General features: G+C 39.0%; 1 protein-coding gene across 4 annotated transcripts in view; it reads left to right on the top strand.

Annotated features, from left to right (window-relative positions):
- eya (eya transcriptional coactivator and phosphatase 2) overlaps positions 1-23,276 on the top strand; it is a 63,497-nt gene that overhangs the window by 23,940 nt on the left and 16,281 nt on the right. For 2 of the 4 annotated variants that reach the window (XM_022792320.2, XM_022792318.2), the window contains 4 exons: positions 1,459-1,866; positions 6,400-6,536; positions 10,577-10,972; positions 11,172-11,401. In XM_022792320.2, coding sequence (XP_022648055.1) covers positions 1,459-1,866; positions 6,400-6,536; positions 10,577-10,972; positions 11,172-11,401 — 1,171 coding nt within the window. Of the gene's footprint in view, positions 1-1,455; positions 1,867-6,399; positions 6,537-10,576; positions 10,973-11,171; positions 11,402-23,276 lie in introns of all 4 variants that reach the window. The other 2 variants (XM_022792319.2, XM_022792317.2) reach the window with 1 other exon arrangement.

The raw sequence follows: 23,276 nt of genomic DNA, 5'->3' as shown, positions 1-23,276 counted from the left end.
GGGTTTGAGAAACTGCTACTACTATATCGCTATAATATGGCACGCCCTATAAACGGCATACGCTTTACGTAAATTGAGTTAATATGATTAAAAATCGTTTTTTTTTTGTGCCAATGATAGGTACCAGACATACAGGCAATACTGGGTTTGACAGACATTCGCAGCGTTGTGCAAAACCAGGTGTACAATTAATTATTGAGGGCAAACATTGCGTCCTTGTAGCTACCACAATATGACTAATTAAATAAGCTGTTAACGTTGTTGTCCGAACTGCTTCTAGGGTGGGGGAATTACACAAGATGTACTGATTTATGAAGTATTGCGAGGGATAGAACTGTGTGAATTTATTTTGTTTTAGTTTTCCTTCTAACGTTATGCTGTTTCTTATATTATACTTGTGTGAATGCTCTCCTGTTTCTTTAATCAGAATTTGATCTATCTCTGTCAAAGCTACCAGCTTGCGATTGTTGTATCTGCCCACTGAAGATAGAATGGAGCAAACGTTAATCTCACACTGAATTTGACCTACACGAAATACGTGCTATTGCCTACGCATATCTAATTTACGTAGCGTATTAACCAAAAAAAGGTTACCTGATCAGAGACGAACTTTGCTCTAACGCTACTGTGTTATACTTGTTGTGATAAGTGTATTAAACTCGTTGTTTAAAGAAAAAAAAATAAGGGCAATTTTACATAATTCTTTTAAAAGATAAAAAGAGTAATAGATACAAAAGCTTGTACAAATAATGCTTTCTAATTAAAGGTGCTATCTTTAAAATTATTCGTCCTAATTTGTTTCTAGTATTAGACATAGTAACAAATCGTCGCCCGTTCCACTGTCCTGCATCTGTTAGTGCATTGAAATAAATTGTAATTCATCTGGCGCTGGTTAAAGAGGTGGAGGATTTTGTTAGAAGTATTTGTAAGGTACCTTCACGATAATTTTTTTATCGGAATATCCAGTTTCTTGATGCAGCATAGTGCAGAGTTCCTATAGATTATATGCATTTGAAAGCTTTGGCCTTTTTTCTAAATATCTACCTCTTTTTCACTGAACCAGGATTTGAAAATCCTCGGGGTTTGAAATTCGTAGACCTTGCATCCATAATTTATATTACGGCTTCAATATTCTGCAAAGAACTAAGAGCTTTTAAATATATTTAAAAATCATACCTATTAATCACGGACCAGAAAGATAAAATCTTTATTTAATATTATTATCTTAACGTGATTATTTTATGGATCAGCTGTACTTTATTTTCCTGGATAAACTGTTACTATGATCCTAGGGCAAACCCCGGCTTTTAAAAACGTTTATACAATATATTGCTTAAAGAACCTTCATGACACAAAAGCCACGCGCGATTGCAATTTCAGTTTATCAACCGCCTATGCTTATCTTTTAAATAGATGGCTTCTATTCCGTTTGTTTGATAATTCATGTATTTTCAGCAGCCCAGTCAACACCTCAGGCGTGGTCGCTAGGACTGAGACCTGTGAGGAGCCTCTTGTCAAGACGGAGGCTTCCTCATCCCCAAGTGACACCATCGGTGACTTCCCTCACCCATCCCAGATTTTAGCAAACCAGCTTCACACACAACAGCCAAACGCGCAGTCAGGAGGTAATTTTTGTAATCTTGGATCGCCAACTAACCAGGTGGAATTGGGAGGTTATCCGCTTCTAAGCGCCACCGCGGATATTAAATGGTACTCGGATTTCGGTTGTTCAGGCCCTAATTCGATGGGACCTCAGGGTGCTCACGGTGCTGAAAAACTACCCATAGCGTCTAGCCCTCCATCAACTTCATCCGAGAAGTCTCTACCGTCTTTCCAGGACTCGTCCCCCTACGCAGCGTACACCAAGTAAGTTTATAAAGCCCAATCTCATGTGAAATCAAATTGATCACCATGAAATAACTACGTTGATACTGACTCGATTATCTTTTTATGTATATGGGATGGAATAACGACCTCTTTCCTGAACAGAGCCGAGAGTATGAAGAAAGCCAGTGAAAATCGGTTGGTAAACATTTCAGTATTTGGGAAGCTGGCGTATGAAAACAACCAATTTTCACTGAGTTTATTCCAGAAGACATAAGTTTAAAAGGTGAAACACCCTCGAAGACGCTCAGTGGTCAAGCTTGCGTTTCACAAAGGTCACAACGCCGCGAAAATTTATCAAAGATTGGTAAATACATTAGGCAAGAAGGCCTTAAAAGAAAGTATAGTACGTAAGTTATGCGAATGCTTCAAGAACAAAGATTGGAGTATTTAAGGTCAACTGTCGGAACTCAAGAACGCACTACTGCAATCAGCATGGACTTTCACAAAAGCAGAACTAGAGTCTAAAGGTCTCGGTGAAAACTGGCATTTCGCATGTTCCGTATTACAGAACTATAAACTAAATAATGCAAATGCAAAAAAAGCTGAGTGAAAAACGAGTCCCCCGTGAACTAATTTTAGACTCGGCCATAAACAACGGATACTTCAGTTTCTATCGCCAGCCGGAGACACACCAGACTATGGAATTGCATCCCGTTGGAGAGAAATTGACTCTGATGGCAGGCGTCGAATAGGTTCGGATTTAAGATAGTACTAGTAGTCTCAACAGACATCAGGGACATTTAATAACATTAGATACTCGCCGAATATGAAAGAACTAATGCAGCTCGCTGTCTCGAGTTTCTTAGAAGATTCATGGACCTTTGGCAGATAATCTGAAAACACAGTGTGGTCAGTTAATTAACAGAACCCATTGCTATGTCTCGAATGCTTACCGGTGTGAGCAAAGTAGTACTGAACGTTTGTTTCCATCTGTTTATTGTTTTGATTTAGGCCTAAATGGTTACGGGTCTTTCCATGCTTTAAAAAAGGGCGACTGGTGGACAAGCATATCCCAATTTACCTCGATAAGTCGTAGATAGAGAAATTACATATAACAACGTAATGGCAGATATATGGGTGTCAGAGCACAAAGACAAAAAAAGCTTGTACTTTTAACACATATTGAAATATCATTCTAAACCACCTAGTTCAAAGCTTATTAATTCAAAGTCCGCTGGATTCATCTTCGATACCCTAATTTCATGCATATATACCTGCGTCCACCGTCTTTTCGCGTCTCATACTTGACGTCGCCACCGTATTACATCGTTGTCTCACCTCAAGAAAAATCTATTTGACCACTCATCCTGACTAGGACCTTGGCTTAAATTAAGTGAAGAGCCCAAGCTGTTGTGAACGGTTCTGTTTAATTCAATTCCCCGAAGAAATTGCCGCGAGTTTTCTAAATTGTCAGCGATGCCTTTCTTGAACGAACTTCAGCACTTTAGCCTCAATCTGGCTAAACATCTTTGCATTATATGATTTAAGGTATTCGTGCCCTATAGATAGATTACACTTACTTTATCGCCCTGGTTGATAACTAGTTCCAAAAGCGTAGTTTGCGTACAAACGCTGCAACTAGCGAGTTCTAGACTCGAAACCTTTCCTGAGCTCGGCGCCGGATTCCGTTCCTCCTATAATACTGCGCTTTCAGATCACAAATAGCCAGAGAGACGTCCCGACGAGCCTTGTGCAGGCTTGAGAGCACCCGCGGTTCGGCCTGCCACACTGGGCGCAGTCCTCTGCGCTCCAAAGATAACAATGCCATCAATTTACAAGCATGAAGCGGTCGACTTTCTGATTTGCTGCCAGCGCGCTCATTACGGGCCACCAGCGAGAATTCGTCGTTTGATTTGCTGTTATTGTCAGAGTAAGAGTAGGGTCCCAAAAAACTTCCGGCTGACACAGCCACCTCGTTATCGAACAACACAATGCAAGGCTGGAATCCTGGTTGGCGTTAATGTGATAGCCGAAAATTATTTCTGATGACGCCATGCCCAAGGATACTGGTAGCCCATTCCCGAGACCCGCTGCACCTTTTGGTTAGACTGAGAGTTATACTTCTTTAACTTGTTAATAAGTAATTTGGAGCTACACAGAATAATTCCGCATATGAATTAATCTGTGCTACTGTGATAAGATTAGCCAAAAGGACCGACTGGGCCATCTGTCGTATATTCACCAGAAGCATTTGTAGATTAAGCTTTAACCTCACTTTATTAAGCAATGCTTGCCTAGTCTGCACGAGATTTACAAATGTTTTTTCCCAGGTCTTAATGAAGTTGAAAAACTTTTCAGACACCTCAGCTACTCTCTTTTTTTTGGCCTTTTTTCTGGGCTCTTTGATGCTTTATCTCCTCGATCACTTTTTCGTCTTGTTAGCGTAAAATTAAAGGCTCCCCACGTTATTCGTTGTGCACTTGATCGCTTTCATCATGTCGTGCATGATTTCGTCGGTCGTACTGCGTCCACCAGGTGTCTACAAATTTATTGTATAGAAGTAAAATAAAGACTATTTAAGTATCAAAAGAATTTTGCTTCACCCTTCATGCATAAACAAACGGCAAAAATTGAGGTTTTTTGCACACATATCTTCACTATAAAAGATACAATAGACAATATAGAAAAAAACGAGATGCATGTGCACAGCACTGACATGGCGATTGTTTTTTTTATATTAGCGCAATCGGAAAATTTCATACAACTTTGAAACTGAAATATTCGTAATTAGATGACACTTTAGTCATGAAATGTTAGTTAAAAAAAAAAAACACTTGTTTTACCCCCAACAAAGGTGCAAGACTATAAATACAGCGCTTAATCCATTAATGTTCGCGCTTTATGTATGAAGTGACATCAGACTTTGTTGATAGTCAGCGCGCCGGCAGCATTGTACGCGAGACTATCAATCTTCTTGGAAACCCAAAATCGACGATCTACGCTGTTGCCAATTATTATGACGTTTCCAAGAAATTCAAAAAAGATTCATACGTCAATGTCAAAGATACAAGATAAAACAATATCTAAAGGAGCCAAAAACTTATTAAATGGTCATAAAAGTATATATCGCATATGATGCTACTGGTATCTCAACTCCGAACTAGCAGTTATTTAATTGCAAACCGGGCATGTTGCGTAGTTTATAAGGAACTCAAGTACCTTTCATACCATAAAAATCAGAGAAGTTCTCGCTGAACTCGCTAAGATAACTTTTTGAATATTCTGTTCTCTTTGATGGCGGTGATCATAAATGATTCGTCCCCGACCACAAAATCTTTATCGTTGGAGTAAATGTTAGCAGTAGGAAAAATGCTGCTCTCTAATTAGAGGATGCTTCCCTCATGACTAAAGCAATTTTTTTCTGAATGCTCATGGACTCAGCAACCTTTTTTATTTTTTTGCTGAAACAAACCATAAGGTAATAGTGTTCTAAAAGACGCGCTTATGTTGCGCCTGTAAAATTGTTTTGCAAAAAGCTATAGTCATCAAAAAACCGCTCTGCTCTTTAATTACCTGTGCAGCACGGAACACATTATGTAATGCTTTGATTTTATTCCGGCTTACTATTTTTTGCGTAACATTTACATTTTCGAAAAAGGCCAATGAGACAGCTGCTAAAAATCAAGTATATCCACGTTGTAGGATGAAACTCAATTGAAAGGCGTAAAGATGTTCAGAAAAGTTAACTGAATAAAACACTTTGTTCCTCAATCAGGGCTGTTGACAAGATAAATGGATATCAGATTTTATCACAAGCAGGGCAAGTATGTCAAATTGACAGGGATTTGAAAAATTGTTTTAGTAAAGACTGTATTTTTTAGGCCGTTAACTCTAGAAAAAATTATGCACTCTACGGGTTTCGAATCTGTTTATCTAGATGGTAACCTACTATATTGGCTACATATATATTTGTTTTAAAAGTTATTGTACATTCATGCAGGTTTCTTTTATATCTAGATGTGTATTTGTTAGGTGATGCGCATTTAAGTCACCTCTGTCCTTTCCAGATCAACGCTGTCATAACAAATATTTCTGGAGCCGAAAAACTGCTTAGTGTAAAATGGTGTACTCTCTTAAACAGTGGAACACCTTAAGTCGAAAAATTACTTCTATTAAAAGTGAAAAGGCTGTAAGAGTACGATCTAGTGTTACCGCCCATTTATTTCCATAACTGTTTAAAATGTCTGCGCATCCCTCTTATATCACTCTTAATTGTATTATAAAGATAATATTACCAATAATAAAAATCGTGCTTGCTAGTTACGGTAATAATACTTTTATGTAAATAAATTAGATTGAATATTCGATGGATAGTATATCGGAAAATAGTCGACGAATCGTACCACGTCTAAATAAAAAACAATGCTCTTTGGGATAAGTACTGCCATAATATAGCGTATCTAGTTATTAAAGTGATGGAGAGGATTCTTTTTATTGAGTGTTTGCTGGTTACTTCTTATACAATCTAGTTACAACGGACGACGATATATTCCTTTACTTACTTCCTTTCAGCATGCAAGCTACGGCTTACGGCAGCAACTCATCCGGTGGAGGGACCTACAGTTCACCTCACAGTAACGCCAATCCCTTCTACAATAATCCAGTTCACTCAGGCTATACCAATTTGACCATCGGAACCCCTTATACCGGTATGTTCAGCTTCTTAGACACTCAAACAACAATTTTCATTGAATGATTTTAAATATTGCGAAACTAGCTGTGATAAACAACAAACAACAGTCAGCTTTCATTTTGATTTCAATGTTCTGGTGATCTTTGCGAGTCCTAAGGTGGGCATGTGTTACATCTCCGTAGACGACGAGTATCGGTTGAAATGAGGTGGAACTGAAAGTTCTTTTTTGGGGGGGGGGGGGGGATCGTTACAAGGGTTCCATTTCTACCAAAGAGCAAACGCAAACTCCTATATTCGCTAGGATCCCTCTTACAGAATTTGATTTAGATTGCTGTAGGATAATGCCTTCTTCTCAATAATAAAAACGAGTATAGAATCTTGCGTTGGAGAAACATTGGAGACTATGTAATCTGGATTCGAGGCAACAGCTTTGAAATCCTTGGATTATTATTAATAAATTGGTTAGGCGTTCGCAAGTAAGCATTGTTTAGACTAAATCATAAGCGTTGATACACTGAGGTTTTTAGTTAGGCTTGATTGAGGCAGCAACTTGAAACTGGTGGGCAAATTGCCAGGATTTTTCTACTGACTTGATTGATAACTGACAGTTTATCTCGTGACTACCGTCCGATAGCTTTGGTCGATTATATGTCATGGTTAGTCTACTTGAGGCGGATCTTGAAATCGAAATAATTAACCAATAAATATGGTTTTTTGAATTCAGGTCGACGTCAAGGTTGTATGTTGGCACGTCTTTGCAGAGCAGTCACCTATGCGACAAAAAATAAACATCTTTCTCTTGATGTGTTTGTAGATGTTGCGGCGGTTTTCGATTGTTTCCGTCATTCGATGTTTTTCCGAATGCTAAAAGATATATAGCCTATAACCAGGCTGCGACTGACCGCTTGTCCACGTTATTTCTTTCCGGAGGAAGACAGGTCGTACCAAGTCCGCATGGGAGGAAGAGACAATTGAATGAAACACATTCAGCACTAGCGCTTATGATCTAAATGTTTGTCATTTTTGTAAATTTCGTTGTATCGAAAATCTCGGTGGACAGCGTTCGCAAAATGATCAAGATGACACAAGCTGTGCTATTTTGTTTTGAACTCAAAAGATTCATCGCTGACATTTAGGTTACTCCTGTATATATGGAAAAAGCTTTCTCGAGTTATAGAGCATCTGGTGTTGCTGTAGGGGCTAACAAAACCAAAAATCTTGTAACTGTTCTGCACGCCTCAATGCTTGAAATTATCGAAGTGCATTGGGTTGCATTTTACGAGCTTAGCTTTTGCCGTCTCGGACGGCTAAATGCTTGCGATTTACGCTACTGGAAACATGAAACGGTAGGCTTATTTTGATAGCTGCAGCATCCGGCAGCTGTCTAATTGTACTGATACTAAGAAGATTGACACAGTTCGTCCTTTTAACAATCTCATCCTAGTGTACAAAGTGGTAATACTACTAATGTTACGTCACTCCAAACAGCAAGAAGTAGCTTTGAGAGATTATCTCGTATGGCTCGAACCATACAGAACGATGTTTTTCAAGCATTGCTTGAAGAAATCATAGAGTCCCTATTAATGACTTAACACGAACGAATGAAAAGATGTAATCAATGTAGAAGATTTGTATACTAAGATGTATGAATAGGTTCGTAAACGCTATTAATTACGATACTGACGATGTAAAATGTTGGGCAAATACAAAACTCCTTTTTTGAAAGAATCTTAGCGTCGTAACCATGGTTCAGTCAATAAACCTAAGTTTGTATTAGATGTCTTTTACAACCCATCTGCATTGAAAGGGTTGGACCTACCAGCTCGGCCATCTCCAGCCTGTCATTACACTTGCACAAGTACCGTCTACCGAGCGCATTTCTATAATAAACTACCTTTCTCTCACAAATTTCAACTGCACGGCATTCAGCCATTGGTGTATGGACCTCCCGTGATTTCTGTATAACCTATATCCATCTGCTAAATATTAATGCCTGAGGCCTTATGCTTTCCATTTCCAGTGTGTGATCCTTTATTCTTCTTCGTTTGCGGTATGTGTCTGACAAAAGACGTTTGGTAGTGTAGTTGATGTATCGCCTAATATGAGGATTCTTTTGACCAAGAAAGCTTTTGCTATAACCGACGATAGCTGTCCCTTCTACAACGGGCTTCAATATTTCTACCTAACATTATTTCAAGGACCTCCCAGGATAAAAAGCTCAATACAAGTAAACGAAGGAAGGACTATATAGATCGCCACTTCTATTGCTCGAATTTTTAAGAAAGATTTTAAGTGTGTTTACGGTCAGGTTCAAATCTAAATCACTCTCTCACCCTGCAGTTAGTAGGCAAACGTCCCATTACCGCACCCTTGCGGGAGCAATGGTTCTAACTAAAAAGTCAACAAAAGGCGTTGTTCCCAGCATGTAAACTGTTTAATTGGGTGCGTGTAATTATTGAAATGTCCTATAAGGAATTTTAATTTATTACTGGAATAAGCTGGACCCGATTAAGTTGGCAAACAATATGACAGTGAGATGGTAAAACAAACGTGCTGCAACAAAGCAGTTAATATGCTTTCTTAGATAAACTGTTTCCCCCATTCGTTGTTTACTGGTATTCTCGTATATCCCTTTTAGGCCAGACCAGTACAAGAAACAGCAATCTTCCACAGATTATCCTAAAGACGTCGATATTCTTTTGAGTGAGCAAGCAGATAGTGTCACGGAGATGTACTACATCTGTGGTGAATTTCGCAAGCTTTGACACTAAAATGTCAAACTTTTTCGCTCATTGTAGTGTTTAGAAATCGCAAAAATGATTCAGGCGCAAACTGAAGTAAGGGCAAATTATTTGACATGTCGGATGCGTAATATTTTGTGGATACGGGAAAGGTTGTTTAATGATCGATTGTGATCATTTTAGAAACATAATTTAGGGGCTCTTTTGGTTCTGTTTCTGGTAGCAATAGAAACAACAAAACGATAAATTTCAATGAGTGACTTCAACTTTCTCAAGACGACTCTCTTGCCCTTATTCCAAAAAAACTGCAATTGAATATCTAAAACTACGTGAACCAGGGGAACTTGCAATAATGTCTGCAGGATTTGTAGTGAATGTAAAGGTTCTGCAATTGTAATACATGAAAGTAGCCTAGAAAAGCAAATTACTTATAGTTGATTGGGCTTTGTTACAAATTTATGAAAAGCTGGCGATAAAAGGATTACCAGTTCAAAAAGCAGAGCAGGAGTAGTACAACACGTGTCCACATCAACCATCTGAAGTTAGACAAAATTAAAAAAAACGAGTACCGTCCTAATCGTGGGCGTCAGAAATGGATGTGTATTACCTAGGTTCCAAATACACCACTAAAACTCTTCTGCTTAAACTGGAAGCTAATATAAACGAACCTCAAACAAACACATTCTTTACACTAGTTATATATAGTTCATACAGCATTTAAAACGAAAGCCTTAGCTTGAAATTCAGGGAGATTCGAAGATAACTTTTGCTACTACAAAGAGATGTGGCTTAAAATTGAAAGAGCATTGCGATTCCCATGACTCTGATGCTTCGTTATGTAACTTTTTGAAAGGCTAATGTGGTAAGACTTAATACAATATTTACTTGTTAAAAAAAATTGTGTCTCTAAGGGTGAAATTACTGACATTCTGACATAGTCAAACTAAATTACATTTGACTAATATCAAGCTAGTGTGAAAGAGACTAATCAAACGCACGGTTGAAGCAGGTCTCTGTGCTTCCTATAGTATTCTGCGATCCCAAAAACGATAGATTTTCTTTTTGTTTGCTGAAAACGTGCCCCTCTGGGTCTGTATAAATAAATGGCTCGAGTGTATGAGAACTATTAGGCGGCAGTGTTACAATGCCCTTTTTTAGTATCAACGTTATCTTAAACAAATTGTGGTTTTGAAGTCGAATAGAAGGCTTCGAATGGTAAAAAATATTTGGTCACGAAATGAAGTTTATTTAAAAAATTAATTTAAAAGCATTGTATAAGAAATCTCCGATTGTTATTTGGTGAGCTCCTTTGCAGATCAATTACGAACGTCATCCAGCAGTACGAAACATACATCGACATCAACATACCTAGCACACTACCCCACCGCGTTCAGTTCACCTTCCGCGGCAACAGGATCCACTTCCTCCGCCGGACCACAAACATCATCCTCACAGAGCCCCCCATCGGTTTACTCCTCTTATCCTTCATTTCCGTCTACTACACCATCACAAGGTGGTGCCTTCTCACAGCCTGGTCCATTGGACTACAGCGCCTATGGATACAGCAATTATTATTATAGTGGATCGAGTCAAGGATATCCAGGCAGCGGGTACGCCTCTGCTCTTAGCCAGCTAACACAGGCTCAAGGTAACTCCATGGCTACTGCTTCCACTTATTCTCCAATCACTGCATCAACCATCACATCAAACGGTTAGTGGAATTAAGCGGGCATGGGACTGAAGAAAGTGAAGTGTCCTGCATTGCATAGAAAACACATAGGCTGCCCTGTACTTAAAACGAATTTGACTTTTTGCCAACAATACTTACCAAAGGGTAAATAATAATTTTCCTCATTAATTTTTTTTTTATATTTTACTACATGCTTTTTGATTCTTTGTCTATATTGTAGATCTTCCATACGGTCTCTCCGGTCAAGCTAGTCCTCCGCTACCCTACAATAAAAGAAATAAACAAGCAAAAAGGACACGCAAAGTAAGCAACAATATTCTCATGCAGGCGCTCAGCGTCAGTCCAGAGCCGGAACAAACAACGGAAAGAGTTTTCATTTGGGAACTTGATGAAACGATCGTACTCTTTCAGTCATTGATCGATGGACAGTTTGCGATGACGCATCGAAAGGTCAGTCAAGAACATAATTAGCCAACGCTACAACAAAAGTTTGTGCGCTCAATGATCACAATCGTATACACTTATTGGTAATAAATGATACACATTTCCAGCTGAAGGTATGGCAGCCTTTACTTTCGCTATATTACTATTGTCCTTAAGTCCACTGTCTCGATATTGTCGCATCGAGCAGGTTTGGGCTTATACCCGTCATAGCTCAAGCAATGTCTGGCAAATACACTTCTTCGAAATATTTTTCTACTCAAAGCCTAAAAAAAAAGTTACATTTAGCAATAGAATGCTTATGAATAGTGCTCTACTGCTAGATGTAAACACTAAATATTCTCGCTCAAAAATCCGACGCTTGACTATATAGGTAACCATGTTACACACAAAGTTAAAGAATTACCTCTGTGAGGCTTTCCGTTTTTCCGTACAAAGTGTGCACGTAACTCGATTACACGCATCCGACACTTAGAATTGTACTCGATTGCTTCTGTATTGGCAAATATCAAATTATTCGTTTGCAAAGATACTTAATGGAACCACAAGATGTGAAATTTCAAATATATCTTCAGTTGCTCACATCAGCCGTTAACCGACAAACCTTCTTTATTTAGACATCTTTTTCTAGTACAAAGCTTTTTATATTTAAGCCGTTGTTTTACAAGTTGCCTTCAAATGTGAACATTTCGCGCAGGTGCCTTATGGAATCAGTCCACATTCTGGAAATAACTTTTTGCTAGTGGAAAGACCATTCTGGGAAAATAGGGACCTTTTTATCTGCTTTTCATAGTGTTTATTGTGTTGCTAGCTGCCATGTTTTTAAAATTTCAATATCAAAAGTTCAGTCATTTGTTGTCGTACCAACACTACCGTCAACCACTGTCGTAAACAAATAGCTATTCAGAATTATTTATATTCAAATATTAGTTCCTGAATAGCTATTTGTTCGTAAAACTAAATATTCGTAAAACTTAGCTGTAAAAGTTTCATGTCAAAAATTGCAGTCTGACACTTACCTCTCCAACTGATAAAATGATTGTTACCACAAGTTTCTTTAACTAAACTCTAACTTTTTAATTACTTTGGTTTACCTGAACTATTGATTTTGTATGTGTTTTACTGCAAAATGCCTATTGTTCGCATTTTTTGAACAACGGAAACACTAACAACGAAACGCATTTGCGCCTTACAAAAAGCCTAAATACTGTCGGCGGGTTCTCCTATTTTAGTACAGATTCAAGCAGATGAAAAGTATGCTTCGATAACATGAAGATCGGTTGTCGCTGGAATTTCACCTTAGGACGATTCAGAGCAACAGCGGCATAGGACTGGCGTCGGCACGACACCACATTGCTCATCTGCTCAGCACTAAGGCATTCATTGGATTTAAAGATGAGCTGTTTTCTTTTTTGTTTTTCCTTCACCGTTCCTACGATGATGGGGCTACGAATTGAAGCTACTATGCGAGGTTTAACCGTCTGACCAAACCTACAATGGTTTTATTCCTTTTCCGCTCAGTCTGTTGTAGCGTTTGCAGAGTTTACAGTGAAGTAAAATAGTGGAGCAGCTGTTGAGGAAAACTGACAGGAACCAGCAGGATAAAAAGGCACTCCGTCGCTAGCACGAAGCAGTTCGTAACTAGCCAATACCGAGTAAGAACCATTTCGGCTTTCTAGTTGACGGAATTGGAAGTATTATATTATAGTTTAGCGGTGACCGTCGTAAGGGAGGAGGCTGGGAGAAGTGAGTAAGGGAAGAGAATAAGCTCCTCCTCTTCCAACCCATACATCTTAGCTAGGCAGATTCTCTGCGGCGAATCGTTGTGGCAGCCCGGGAGGGCAGGCGGGTGGAGAGGAGGCGATGGGGTTATAAGGGTGGGCGGCCTGGTGGGTGTAGAATTTCGCCCATTCGGCATCACATTTCTTCACTCACTCGCTGCCGCTATCCTGCTGCGCTGTCTCCACCGCCGCTGGCCCATGACTCCAACTGCTGAGGTTACCCCGAAAGAGCTGAACTAGCAGCACTCAGAAGAAAGCTCCTTTTTCTTTATTCTTTGTTCCTTCGTGGCTCTATGACGACAAAAGCAACCCTGGGGACACTACAGTGCTCTAAGTACAACTAAAAGAGGTTCGTTGGGATAGACGCTGCATGCCCTGGCCAGCAAAAGGAAACCGAGAAGGAAGAATATAGTATGGGATAATAGCACGCTATAGCGTGGTCCTACCAATGCACCGTTGTTGTACTGTTTACTTCTATTTCTTTCCCTTTCTTTGATATAGTAGTACACATCACGGTGGACAAGGGAAATATGCAGCTTAAACGACGAAGTTATGCTCATACAATAGTATGTACGCTTTAGGGGTCTTATTACCAGTTCTTTACATACCCTCCAGCATTATTGGACGTAATTACAAGCTAACATTATATACTTCACTTTTTAATGAAGTGTCTCAAGGTTCTATTTTGCAGCTTAAGTGAGTACTTGAAGAGTATGTCAATCAAGAAATTGCAATGAAATGGCAATAGCTAAAGTAGCTGCTAGCTTATGAAAAACAGTGCGAAGCTCATAATTTTCTACTTTTTCCTAACGATTTTATATGTGTATTATGGATACACGCGCTTAGCTGTTGTATCTTACTTTTCAACATTTTTCTCATTTTCAAATCTTATTTTTTTTCAGATAATAACAACTTACGTTAATTTTGCTAATAGAATTTTATCGTTACTAATTTGCAGCCGACAAATTCGTATGTCATCAGAGATGTATCATAGCTTGCATGTAGGCTTTCAATGCGTAGGTACTTAAGCTATCACCACAATAAACATTTTAACAGATCTCATCTAGACGTGTTTGGTTAAGTGAACGCTTTTAAGCTTATAAGCACGTTAGCGAGTAACGTATTTGCCTGCTAATCTTGGGGATATGTTGTGGTTTATCCTCGAATCCGAGCACAGACAGCTTCGTTTCTTGCTGGGAGCTAGCCATTTGATGCCTAAAAGCGATATCGAGCGTAAAATTGTAAACATGGAGATCATAAGCATACGGGTTCCCGTGATAGCGCAGAGATAACGAGCTTGTCTATTGAACTCGAGGACACGTGATGGTCTAGATTTGAAAGTGCGCGAAAACACGCTTTATTCCGTAGTGGGAGCTAGCCGTCTGAAGCTATATTTAACGGCAGTACCTGATTTAAAACTCGAAACATTTTTCATGTTAAACATATCATAAAAAACAAACCTAGATATAAGTGGCCTCCACAAAATGATAGTCCTTGCAGTTTACTATATAAGATGATGTCGATAAAAATGCGTACGACTGCTTTTGCTTAGAGGCAATATTTCATGAACTACTGTTACCTTATTTTCAATTATTGAGATGCCTAAATTCCAAATTTCTCTTATACTCTGTTATTGAAACTGTATGTAGAAGTGTATTCTCGTATGTGCTGAAAATGGCATCCCTAGCAATGTCGTTAACTGAAAATAACTACTATTGACAGCGATTACAATATCAATTTGGGGACCGCTCACAAGCTCGTTTCAAATATTTATATTGTCAATGTGCCTTCTTGATAAAATAATCGAGTAATTCGATATTATATCGAGACTGCAGATCCCGCTCAATAACGAATTTTGATCTAAAAAATTCGGCAACCATATTTGCCTGTTTCAGAACATACAAGGATTTTCGAGCAGCTGATGCTACACTAGGCTACTAGTATGGGCCGGTGCATCATTTTCCTGAAAGACATATGGCTTCTCTCTAGGCACTTTAGCTATACAACAGTTCGCAGGACAAACAGATTGGCTTCTCTAGAAGAAATGTAGTGGTTTGTTTTATGGGATGCCACACTTAGAACGTAAAAATCTGCTGATAAAGGCACATTCGTTGGATCATGAGCAATCTGGGTTTCGTTTCTGCGTTTAATTTTCGCATCGAAGATAAATCTTTTCTTGCCAGAGAAGAACCGAAAACGACCAGCAGCTTTAATTTTAAGAGGAACAAATTCTCCGTATTGTTTCTTGTTTGTCATGAATTTGCCGAGCGACTGTGCTAGGGTGTGTATATGCGGTTGCATAGTCATTTGTAAGTTTAAAGTAACCCAAGGAGTTCCTGATCTCAATGATGAACGCAACGTTGTTGACATTTTTCTTGGAACGAGGTTTCCACTTATAGTAGGGGTTTCGATTAAATATATTTGCAAAGCTGCAGGGACGAGTCCAAGAACGGTAGAATTTAGTCGGCCGACCCTGTATATAATAAGCAATTTATATATACCGTGACGCAAAATTTACTTAACGATTGAGGTCTTTGTTTTTGTATCTATTAAAGTAACAAGAGATACACAAATTAAATATGGATTTCATAAGTAATCTTTTTAGTGAAGACTGCTCAACTGTCAAGTGAATTCTGCTACAGCCCGTTTATGGTCTAAGATCTTGGCCTCCTTCTAGCTCTTTTTGTTACCCTATATCTATATTAGTGTATCTATTTATGTACCTGGAAGTCTTGGAAGTAGATTTGTCAAACACCTTTGCCCTTAGAAGACAAAGCTTGTTTCTCTCCAGGAAGCATAATGTTAAGTTGGTTGATTGTGAACCGAGGCCAGCAACATGTTTTTCATTTTTCCGTTTGGAAACATGAAGGTGGCCACCAGCGTCGCTTCTCTAATATATACATAAATTTGTCTCTCTGAAAATCGCATCGCGAAACAAGTGTGCTCAACATACATTACATAACAAACTCTGTTCAAACTATACTGTGGAAACAGCTATTTGGTTAAAACTGTTTGCGAATAGGTAACCTCTATTCGACATACATTTCTTATAAATGTAATTAGCCTTTTACCTCTATAGAGGTAAAATATGTTTAGTGTCAAAACAGGCGCACGGCGAAACCCCTAGTAGGCGCTTTACTATATGTCTATCAACGTGGTTCTTCTTCTCATGATCCTTTAGCGTGGACAGATTGAATCCATTTCTTAGGATCGGTATGCTTGTGCTCTGGGAAGAGCTGGTCCTCAAATGGATCCATACACACTTATGTTTACCTTTCTACACTAAGAACTCATTTTTACACCTACTGCTCAACGCGATTACACTTAGGTCGACATTAGCTAGCATAAAACAACAAATTAATTTGTTTAATCGTTCCACTGCGAGTAACACGCACCGTTTGTTAGGCTGACGTCGCTGGGCTATTAGGCTGCTCAGGAAGTTTTGCTTGCTTCGTGTTTCAGTGTAAGAAAGCTGCGCAATGAGGTTTGGTGTGCTCGGTCCCAAATTTTGTTCAGGGTATACAGTGCATTATTCTATTAGGTTTACCGCTTCTCACCCTGTCCTGCTGATGGATCCACAAAACATTAGCCGCCGTCTGCAACTATGAGTCGTCTAGAGCCTCTGTGCAGACGGGACAATTCTTATATTCAGTGCTTCACAATAGCTAAGGGCTTTCCTAAAGGTAGACGAAATGGTAGCACTGTCGTCGATCCTGATTGAACGATGCACAGATGAGCACTGAAACAGATAGCGCGCAAGCAGGACGCGAGGCAGATACCACTGTTTCGCATAGATCCAATGGGAAAGTGGTAATAACTGCAGGACGGTGTCGGGCCTGGCTTAGGTATGGTCTCAGACTAGGACAATGTACAGTGTCGGAAATTAATTTTACATGAACATGTGGAACATTTTAAAATTGATCTCATCTGATTATGACAGCAGGATGCATGGAGTTCGCTGATGGATTCTTTGTAAGAAACACTAGAACATTTTAGTATTCAAGCTGCATCATACTAGTAGAATCACGAATCACTGCTGGAAAAGGGTAATAGGAAATAATATTTCAACCGCAGCACGCAACAGGATGACCGAATTAATTCATCACGGTTTCACGAAAGCTAATAACTTACTTATATAGTAGGACTGCTAAAATAACTCAATGGAAAAAGAAGATGTGTGGAACGGTAACTGTGACGAGGTAATTATTGTTAATATATTAACTGACCAAGCAGATCAAATCAGCGCAGCAAGATAGCGTTATTCATACTGTAGGGTTGCAGGAGATTTGGAAACAAATGCTGTGGGCTTGCACAACTAATTAAAGTGTAGTGGTGTAATGTTCGTTAGAGTAAATGTCCCGCGAATCAAAACCGTCCACACCGGCTGATAAAGTAGCGGCCAAAAGGTAACGGGTTAGATTAGGGTATGGTAAGTGCAAGGAAAGAACTGTTGCTGTATTCTATGGGCTGCGTTAGGCTGGCTGTATGACCAGTAATTCAATTTAGTTAAACGGCCAGGCACGCCGGTCCGTTCAATTTAATATATATTTTATAACGCTTATTTTTTGGTGCCGAGCGAAGCCAATGGACTTATTAAATATGTCCATCAACTAACCGCTAGAAATCTTAAATAGCGGGTTGGTTCAGCCCAGATCTCTTCCTTATTGAGAGCGCATTGGACTGACTTTTTACGGGAAAGGCAGCGAAGAAATTGAAACGGACTGTGCAAATAGGTTTTTCGCTAGAGGAACACATTTGGTTGTTGCTTATTTCTTTTTTCCATATTTCAAAAAAATATTGTGGCACCGTTTAAAAACACCACGACAACCATAAACATTGTCCGAGCTGATATATCATCAAATATATGAATTTATCTAAATTTATCCATTCGACGCAACTTTTACTCCTAAAGGAACAAGTCGTTTCCTTTCCTATAACGTTGCGTTCATCCGCTCAAGTCGCTGAATACAGCACTTCTCGGATGCTGACAGGCATATTGAGAGCCAAGCACTGTTTCCATGTGCCCAAATCGTATGACGTGTTTTTCTGTGTTCGAACCTGATGAATACTTTGATTTAGTTTTTTAGTTTGTCCACGCCACTTTGACTGATTTTGATAGTTCACTGCTATCGAGTCACAGCTCTTGAAACGTTTACTCGTTTGCATCGCAAAAGCTGCCACTTTTAGAGATCAGACCGCTAGGGGAGAACGGAGAGTCGCAGGCATATGAGGCTTTCCCCATGACCTGTATGAAACTTTTTGAGCCTAAAACTTACCACGGACGCTTAATAGTTAACGTTCGGGCCACCCTGATCGATATAATTTTATCTTCGACTTTCAACAAGAGTCAGACATTAAAATGAGGCTTATTGAGAAAGAGGAACCTCGTACTTCACGCAACACGCAGCTTCCTGGCGCTCTGGACGGTAACTGCTGACCACAACTAGACAGCGTGATAACATGTGACTACTGATTCGGTGGTGCACCGTGAAGCGTGCGATCGCCCATTAAATCGCCCAGATACACAACCAGCTCGCGCCCAGCCACAAAGAGATCAAGACTCCTACAACAGCCTCCAGGTTACAAATGAACGCTCTGCTTAAAAAAGAAAGAACGAAAACAACCTTCTGCTGGTAAATATCAGCCAAATTAATAAATGAACGTATCTTCATTATAAAGTACCAGTATTCAAAAGTGAGAAAGCTCTTTTTTGCTGCATGAAAGGCAATGCGAAATTGAATAAGGTCCATCTCACCTGCTATACAGAACCGACATGCCTGCGGCCGAGGCGATTCGACTACGGAAAACTCACAACAAAAAAACTAACCGCACTCGGCTGCTATGCGTGCTGCATTATGAATCACGCTGATGCATTTAACCATCTGCACCAGAAAGGCTTGTATCAACAGCACCATGTCAACACGGTGATCAAGACTGGGTCCAGGAACCTACATTATATTGAACACAATATAGTGTTTTCGGAACAACAACATATAGGGGTTTCACTTATGTAAACAACAATGATGACGATTTAGTTTTCGTAATGAACCCTTGAGGGTTTAAAGACCGCTTGCGATGCATGGCAGATTTTAGAGAGGGCGCGATGATATACATTAGCGTTTTCTGCAACGCTTCAATGCTCCTAACTACGACGTGTGACGTGCAATATGTTGTTCGTCACTTCTTCGAGGGCCCAAGGCCTAGAAAGTTAGTCGACAAAGTCCCCTATTTAAAGAAATCTTTCCAAAGGTCTTCACATATAAAGACTTGGTAGTAAGATTGCCTACCTAACAATTAAAAAATACCAAAAAAATGACTATCGTATATCCACATTCTACTCTGGCAGATGTATGGTAAATTTATGTATGCTGAGATCCCGAATCCAGCACAGAACCTAGAATCTCACAGAGTAATACTGAAACACATGGTTGACGGCCCGTTTCACGCACTTAAATCCCATACATTGTAGACGGTTTGTGCTCGAAGAAATTACCTAAGCGTTACATGGAGCGTGCATTACATGCTGATAATGCCTATTCAACAAGCATCGCTACCGTAAGATGTGCGGTTACAAAGAGGACCAGCAGCACACTAATTACACTATAACATCGTCATAGATGGTTCCGCACAACGCCGATAGCCTGAAATCCTATAACTGCCAATTTAACGCCGAAAAATGTTTCTTTGTCGTAATTTAAATATTACGAAGTAGACATTAACAGGCAGCGATAGAGCTCTCTTTAAGGTTGATGAGGTAGAAGAATATCGAAACGGTCGATTATCGGGCCCTATCCAGCTGGCTTACAAATACTAAAATTCGCACTCCACGAAAGGAATTTTCCTACTCAGTGACTTTACCTGCAGATACTTTAATAGCAGCAAGTATTCTTCTACAAAGACACAACATTGCGCGGTACCGAACAGAAAAGGCTGCATGGTACTCAGAGAACAAGATACGTTCGTTAAAACATTGCTCTGCGTCCGAATACCTACATCATGTATGTGGAAAAATAAAAGGTGGTTAAGACGAAAGCGCATTTTTTACGCCCCCCACGTCTATATATATATATATATATATATATATATATATATTATCAAGGCATCCTACCTATCAAGTTTTCTCAGCCGCTTCTACACAGTTAATTCCTGCTAGAAGATTAACCTGCGTCTTCTGCTCCATCACGTTCGTTGACCGTTCGGAGCATTGAAAACAATTGGCGCAAGTTATCTTGCTAAATTTAAAGAAGCCTGCACACAGAAGGAGTTCTTCCTCGATGACGAGCATTGGCGGACGATGACACCATATAGGTACTGCAGACAACTCGAGATATATTTGTTATCACCTGGATGATGGGTGATTTAGCAGACCCAGTTCGCGTGTGGATAATGCACAATGTTGCAATAACTGAAGATTTTTTACATTGTACGCGCGTGTCAACGCTTACCGCTATTAAGCTTTGACGTGTAAAAGAGCAAGCTGACAGGTTATAATAAGACTTTACAAGACTCCAGCCTTTTTTCCCCACAACAACAGTGAAAGGTGACGTGAATGCTAAGATTACCGAGAGACACCATTGTGATTCTTCAACTCTGAGGGATACAAAATCACACTCGCGCATGCGTGAACTACATACATGCACGTGCTAATTCACAAACCACTGTTGGAAACTTGTAACTACTATGTTGCAGAGTCTCCTTCTTTGGTGAATTTTAAAACCTGACCTGCCGAATATCTCATGCACGCTAACCCATTTTTCTTATTTAAATGCCTAAGTTATGAGGGCGGTGCTCCCAGCGGGTGACTACTCTCGAATAAACGGTCAAAATGTCATTACAGCAATAATTCTCTAACGTTCTTGATAGAAAATATTTTTGCTTCATAGAGCGGGGCGAAGTCCGTCAGTTCTTCAACGGACAGTTTCAAATGCACTCAACGTACACTATGTGAAACACTGTTTACCCAAGAAAGAAGCTATTAGGTTTGGTGTTTATCAATGGTATTCGACGTTAGTTCTATTATAGATACAATTAACCTTTTTAGTACCCTACAAATCGGGATAATTTAGTGTATGTTTGTACCTCCCTGTTTGTTGTTTACCTGTCCGCCCAAACAGACGTTTTAAAGTAATCGAATCGAGCAGATTTTTGGCGGGTCGCTAGATTAAACGCGCGTAATATTTTTGAATGAATCTTTTCGCGAGGGAGTTTACTTTTTATTTCAAACGACGTGATATTGATTTAGACAAATTGACTATGTTCGATGATTTGCTTTATATCAATTGATAATTTGTAAAGGGTTTATAATAAAAAGCTCGTGGTTTTTCAAGTCGTGCAGAAGATGCGCAACATTGAATTTAGCGTGACAAAAATCGATTACTCACATTTTGCACTCCGTTATAAAGTAGTGATTTTGCTGAGATAATTCATAATTGATGATATATAAACCACCTTTGTTCATTTTCTCTGTTGAGCGAACACGTTTGGAGTGCGGAGGGCGAGGGCACTTTCGTTCTGCCATAGAAAGATGTGATAATAATAATTTGTCGAAAGCTCAATGCATATACCACACATACTCCAGTTCACGTGTGAGAAATGCCGTTTAGAGGACAAAAGTTTAATATGATATTTTTTGTGGGAAGAATTTTCCGTTACCAGCCGATAGATTTTGAGTAGCTGAGTAGAAATGCCGTATCAAAAATGGATATTCCATCATAAAGAGAACCAAACATCCAATTCGTCTTGTCGATTTTGGTATGTGACAATGGAATGAAAACTAGCTTTGAAAAAGTTCTGAGCGACTTTTTGAGATAATTTTTAATAAATGCATATCGGAAAGACACCGATATGCCATATATATTGCAGTATCCAAGCAAAAAATGCCGTTTGAGTATTGAAAACTTAACATGCTGTCGTGTGTAGGCAAAGTTGTTTATTGTGCCAGTTGATAGATCTTGACGAACTGAAACAAGATACAGTACTTGTTTTTACACCTAAAATGGATGTTTTTGAATAAAAGTAAAAAAAAGGAAACTAAATCTGGTAGCTGTTTCCCCCATACGGAAATGGGATAAGAATGTGCTTCGAGCTACTGTGTTTTAAGAAAATATCTAATAAAGCTTAATTGAAAATTTGAAGCAGCAAACATTTTGGTTAACACACTTATTCTCTCAACAAAGAATGCCGAAGTATCAAAAATGCTTTTCCTATGCAACAAACCATTTTGTTAGTGATATTAATTAAAAGATCTTGCCGAAATGACTAAAATACAATGCATTTTCCCATAACGCAGAATAGGCATTTTATTATTTACAGGTATGAACCGATTATGGTAATTTCTTCACGTATGTGACGTTGGGATTAAATATTTTGTGGGGGGCAGCCGTTCTGGGTAACAACTAAAAGCTTTCAGTAAACTAAATCGAAACATAATATTTATTCACATACCAACATTTTAGTGTTCAAGTTTTGCTTTTTTGCTATTTGAGTGTGCTATTTGAAACGTGAAAATGTCATATGGTGTTATATAAGGGGAAAGTTTTTCTTGAACCCAATCGATAGATTCGCAGAAAGATGCGACATATCCCTATATTTAAAATTACTATTTTTGAGTGAAAACGGCGAAAACATTATTGGTCGATTGGTGCTCTAAGCTGCTATTAAATGATTTTTAGGTCAATTTTTATTTAGTGTTGTTTGAAAGGTTGAAGTGGTTAATGTGGAATTGATTCTCGTAAGAGAAAATGTCCGTAATTATTTTTAGAGCAAAATGCCGTGATGACATAAAATATATGCGAACACTGTGATAAAAAAAGTACATTTAAAGGGGATTTTTAAGCTTTGATGAAGCTTTAGAAACGGAATTAATATGTTATCCAAAACATATAAAATACTCAACTCCCTATTCAATGCCTTATGTAACCATTTATTAATTAAAGAGATTGGAAAAGGTTAAAATAAAAAAAGGTTAAATAAACCTGGGCGACCTTTAGGGAATAAAAAATATGCATCGACTAGGAAATGTTTATTGTATCTTCATTTCGCTTAATGGGTGCAATGTGGAAAGTCGGCCGAAGGCCACTCGATTTGGATACGTTTTTTAAAGG

This window comes from Varroa destructor, unplaced genomic scaffold, assembly GCF_002443255.2.
Source record: "Varroa destructor unplaced genomic scaffold, Vdes_3.0 BEIS01000002.1, whole genome shotgun sequence".
Lineage (NCBI taxonomy): Eukaryota > Metazoa > Arthropoda > Arachnida > Mesostigmata > Varroidae > Varroa > Varroa destructor.
This window is presented reverse-complemented; position numbering and strand designations above follow the sequence as displayed.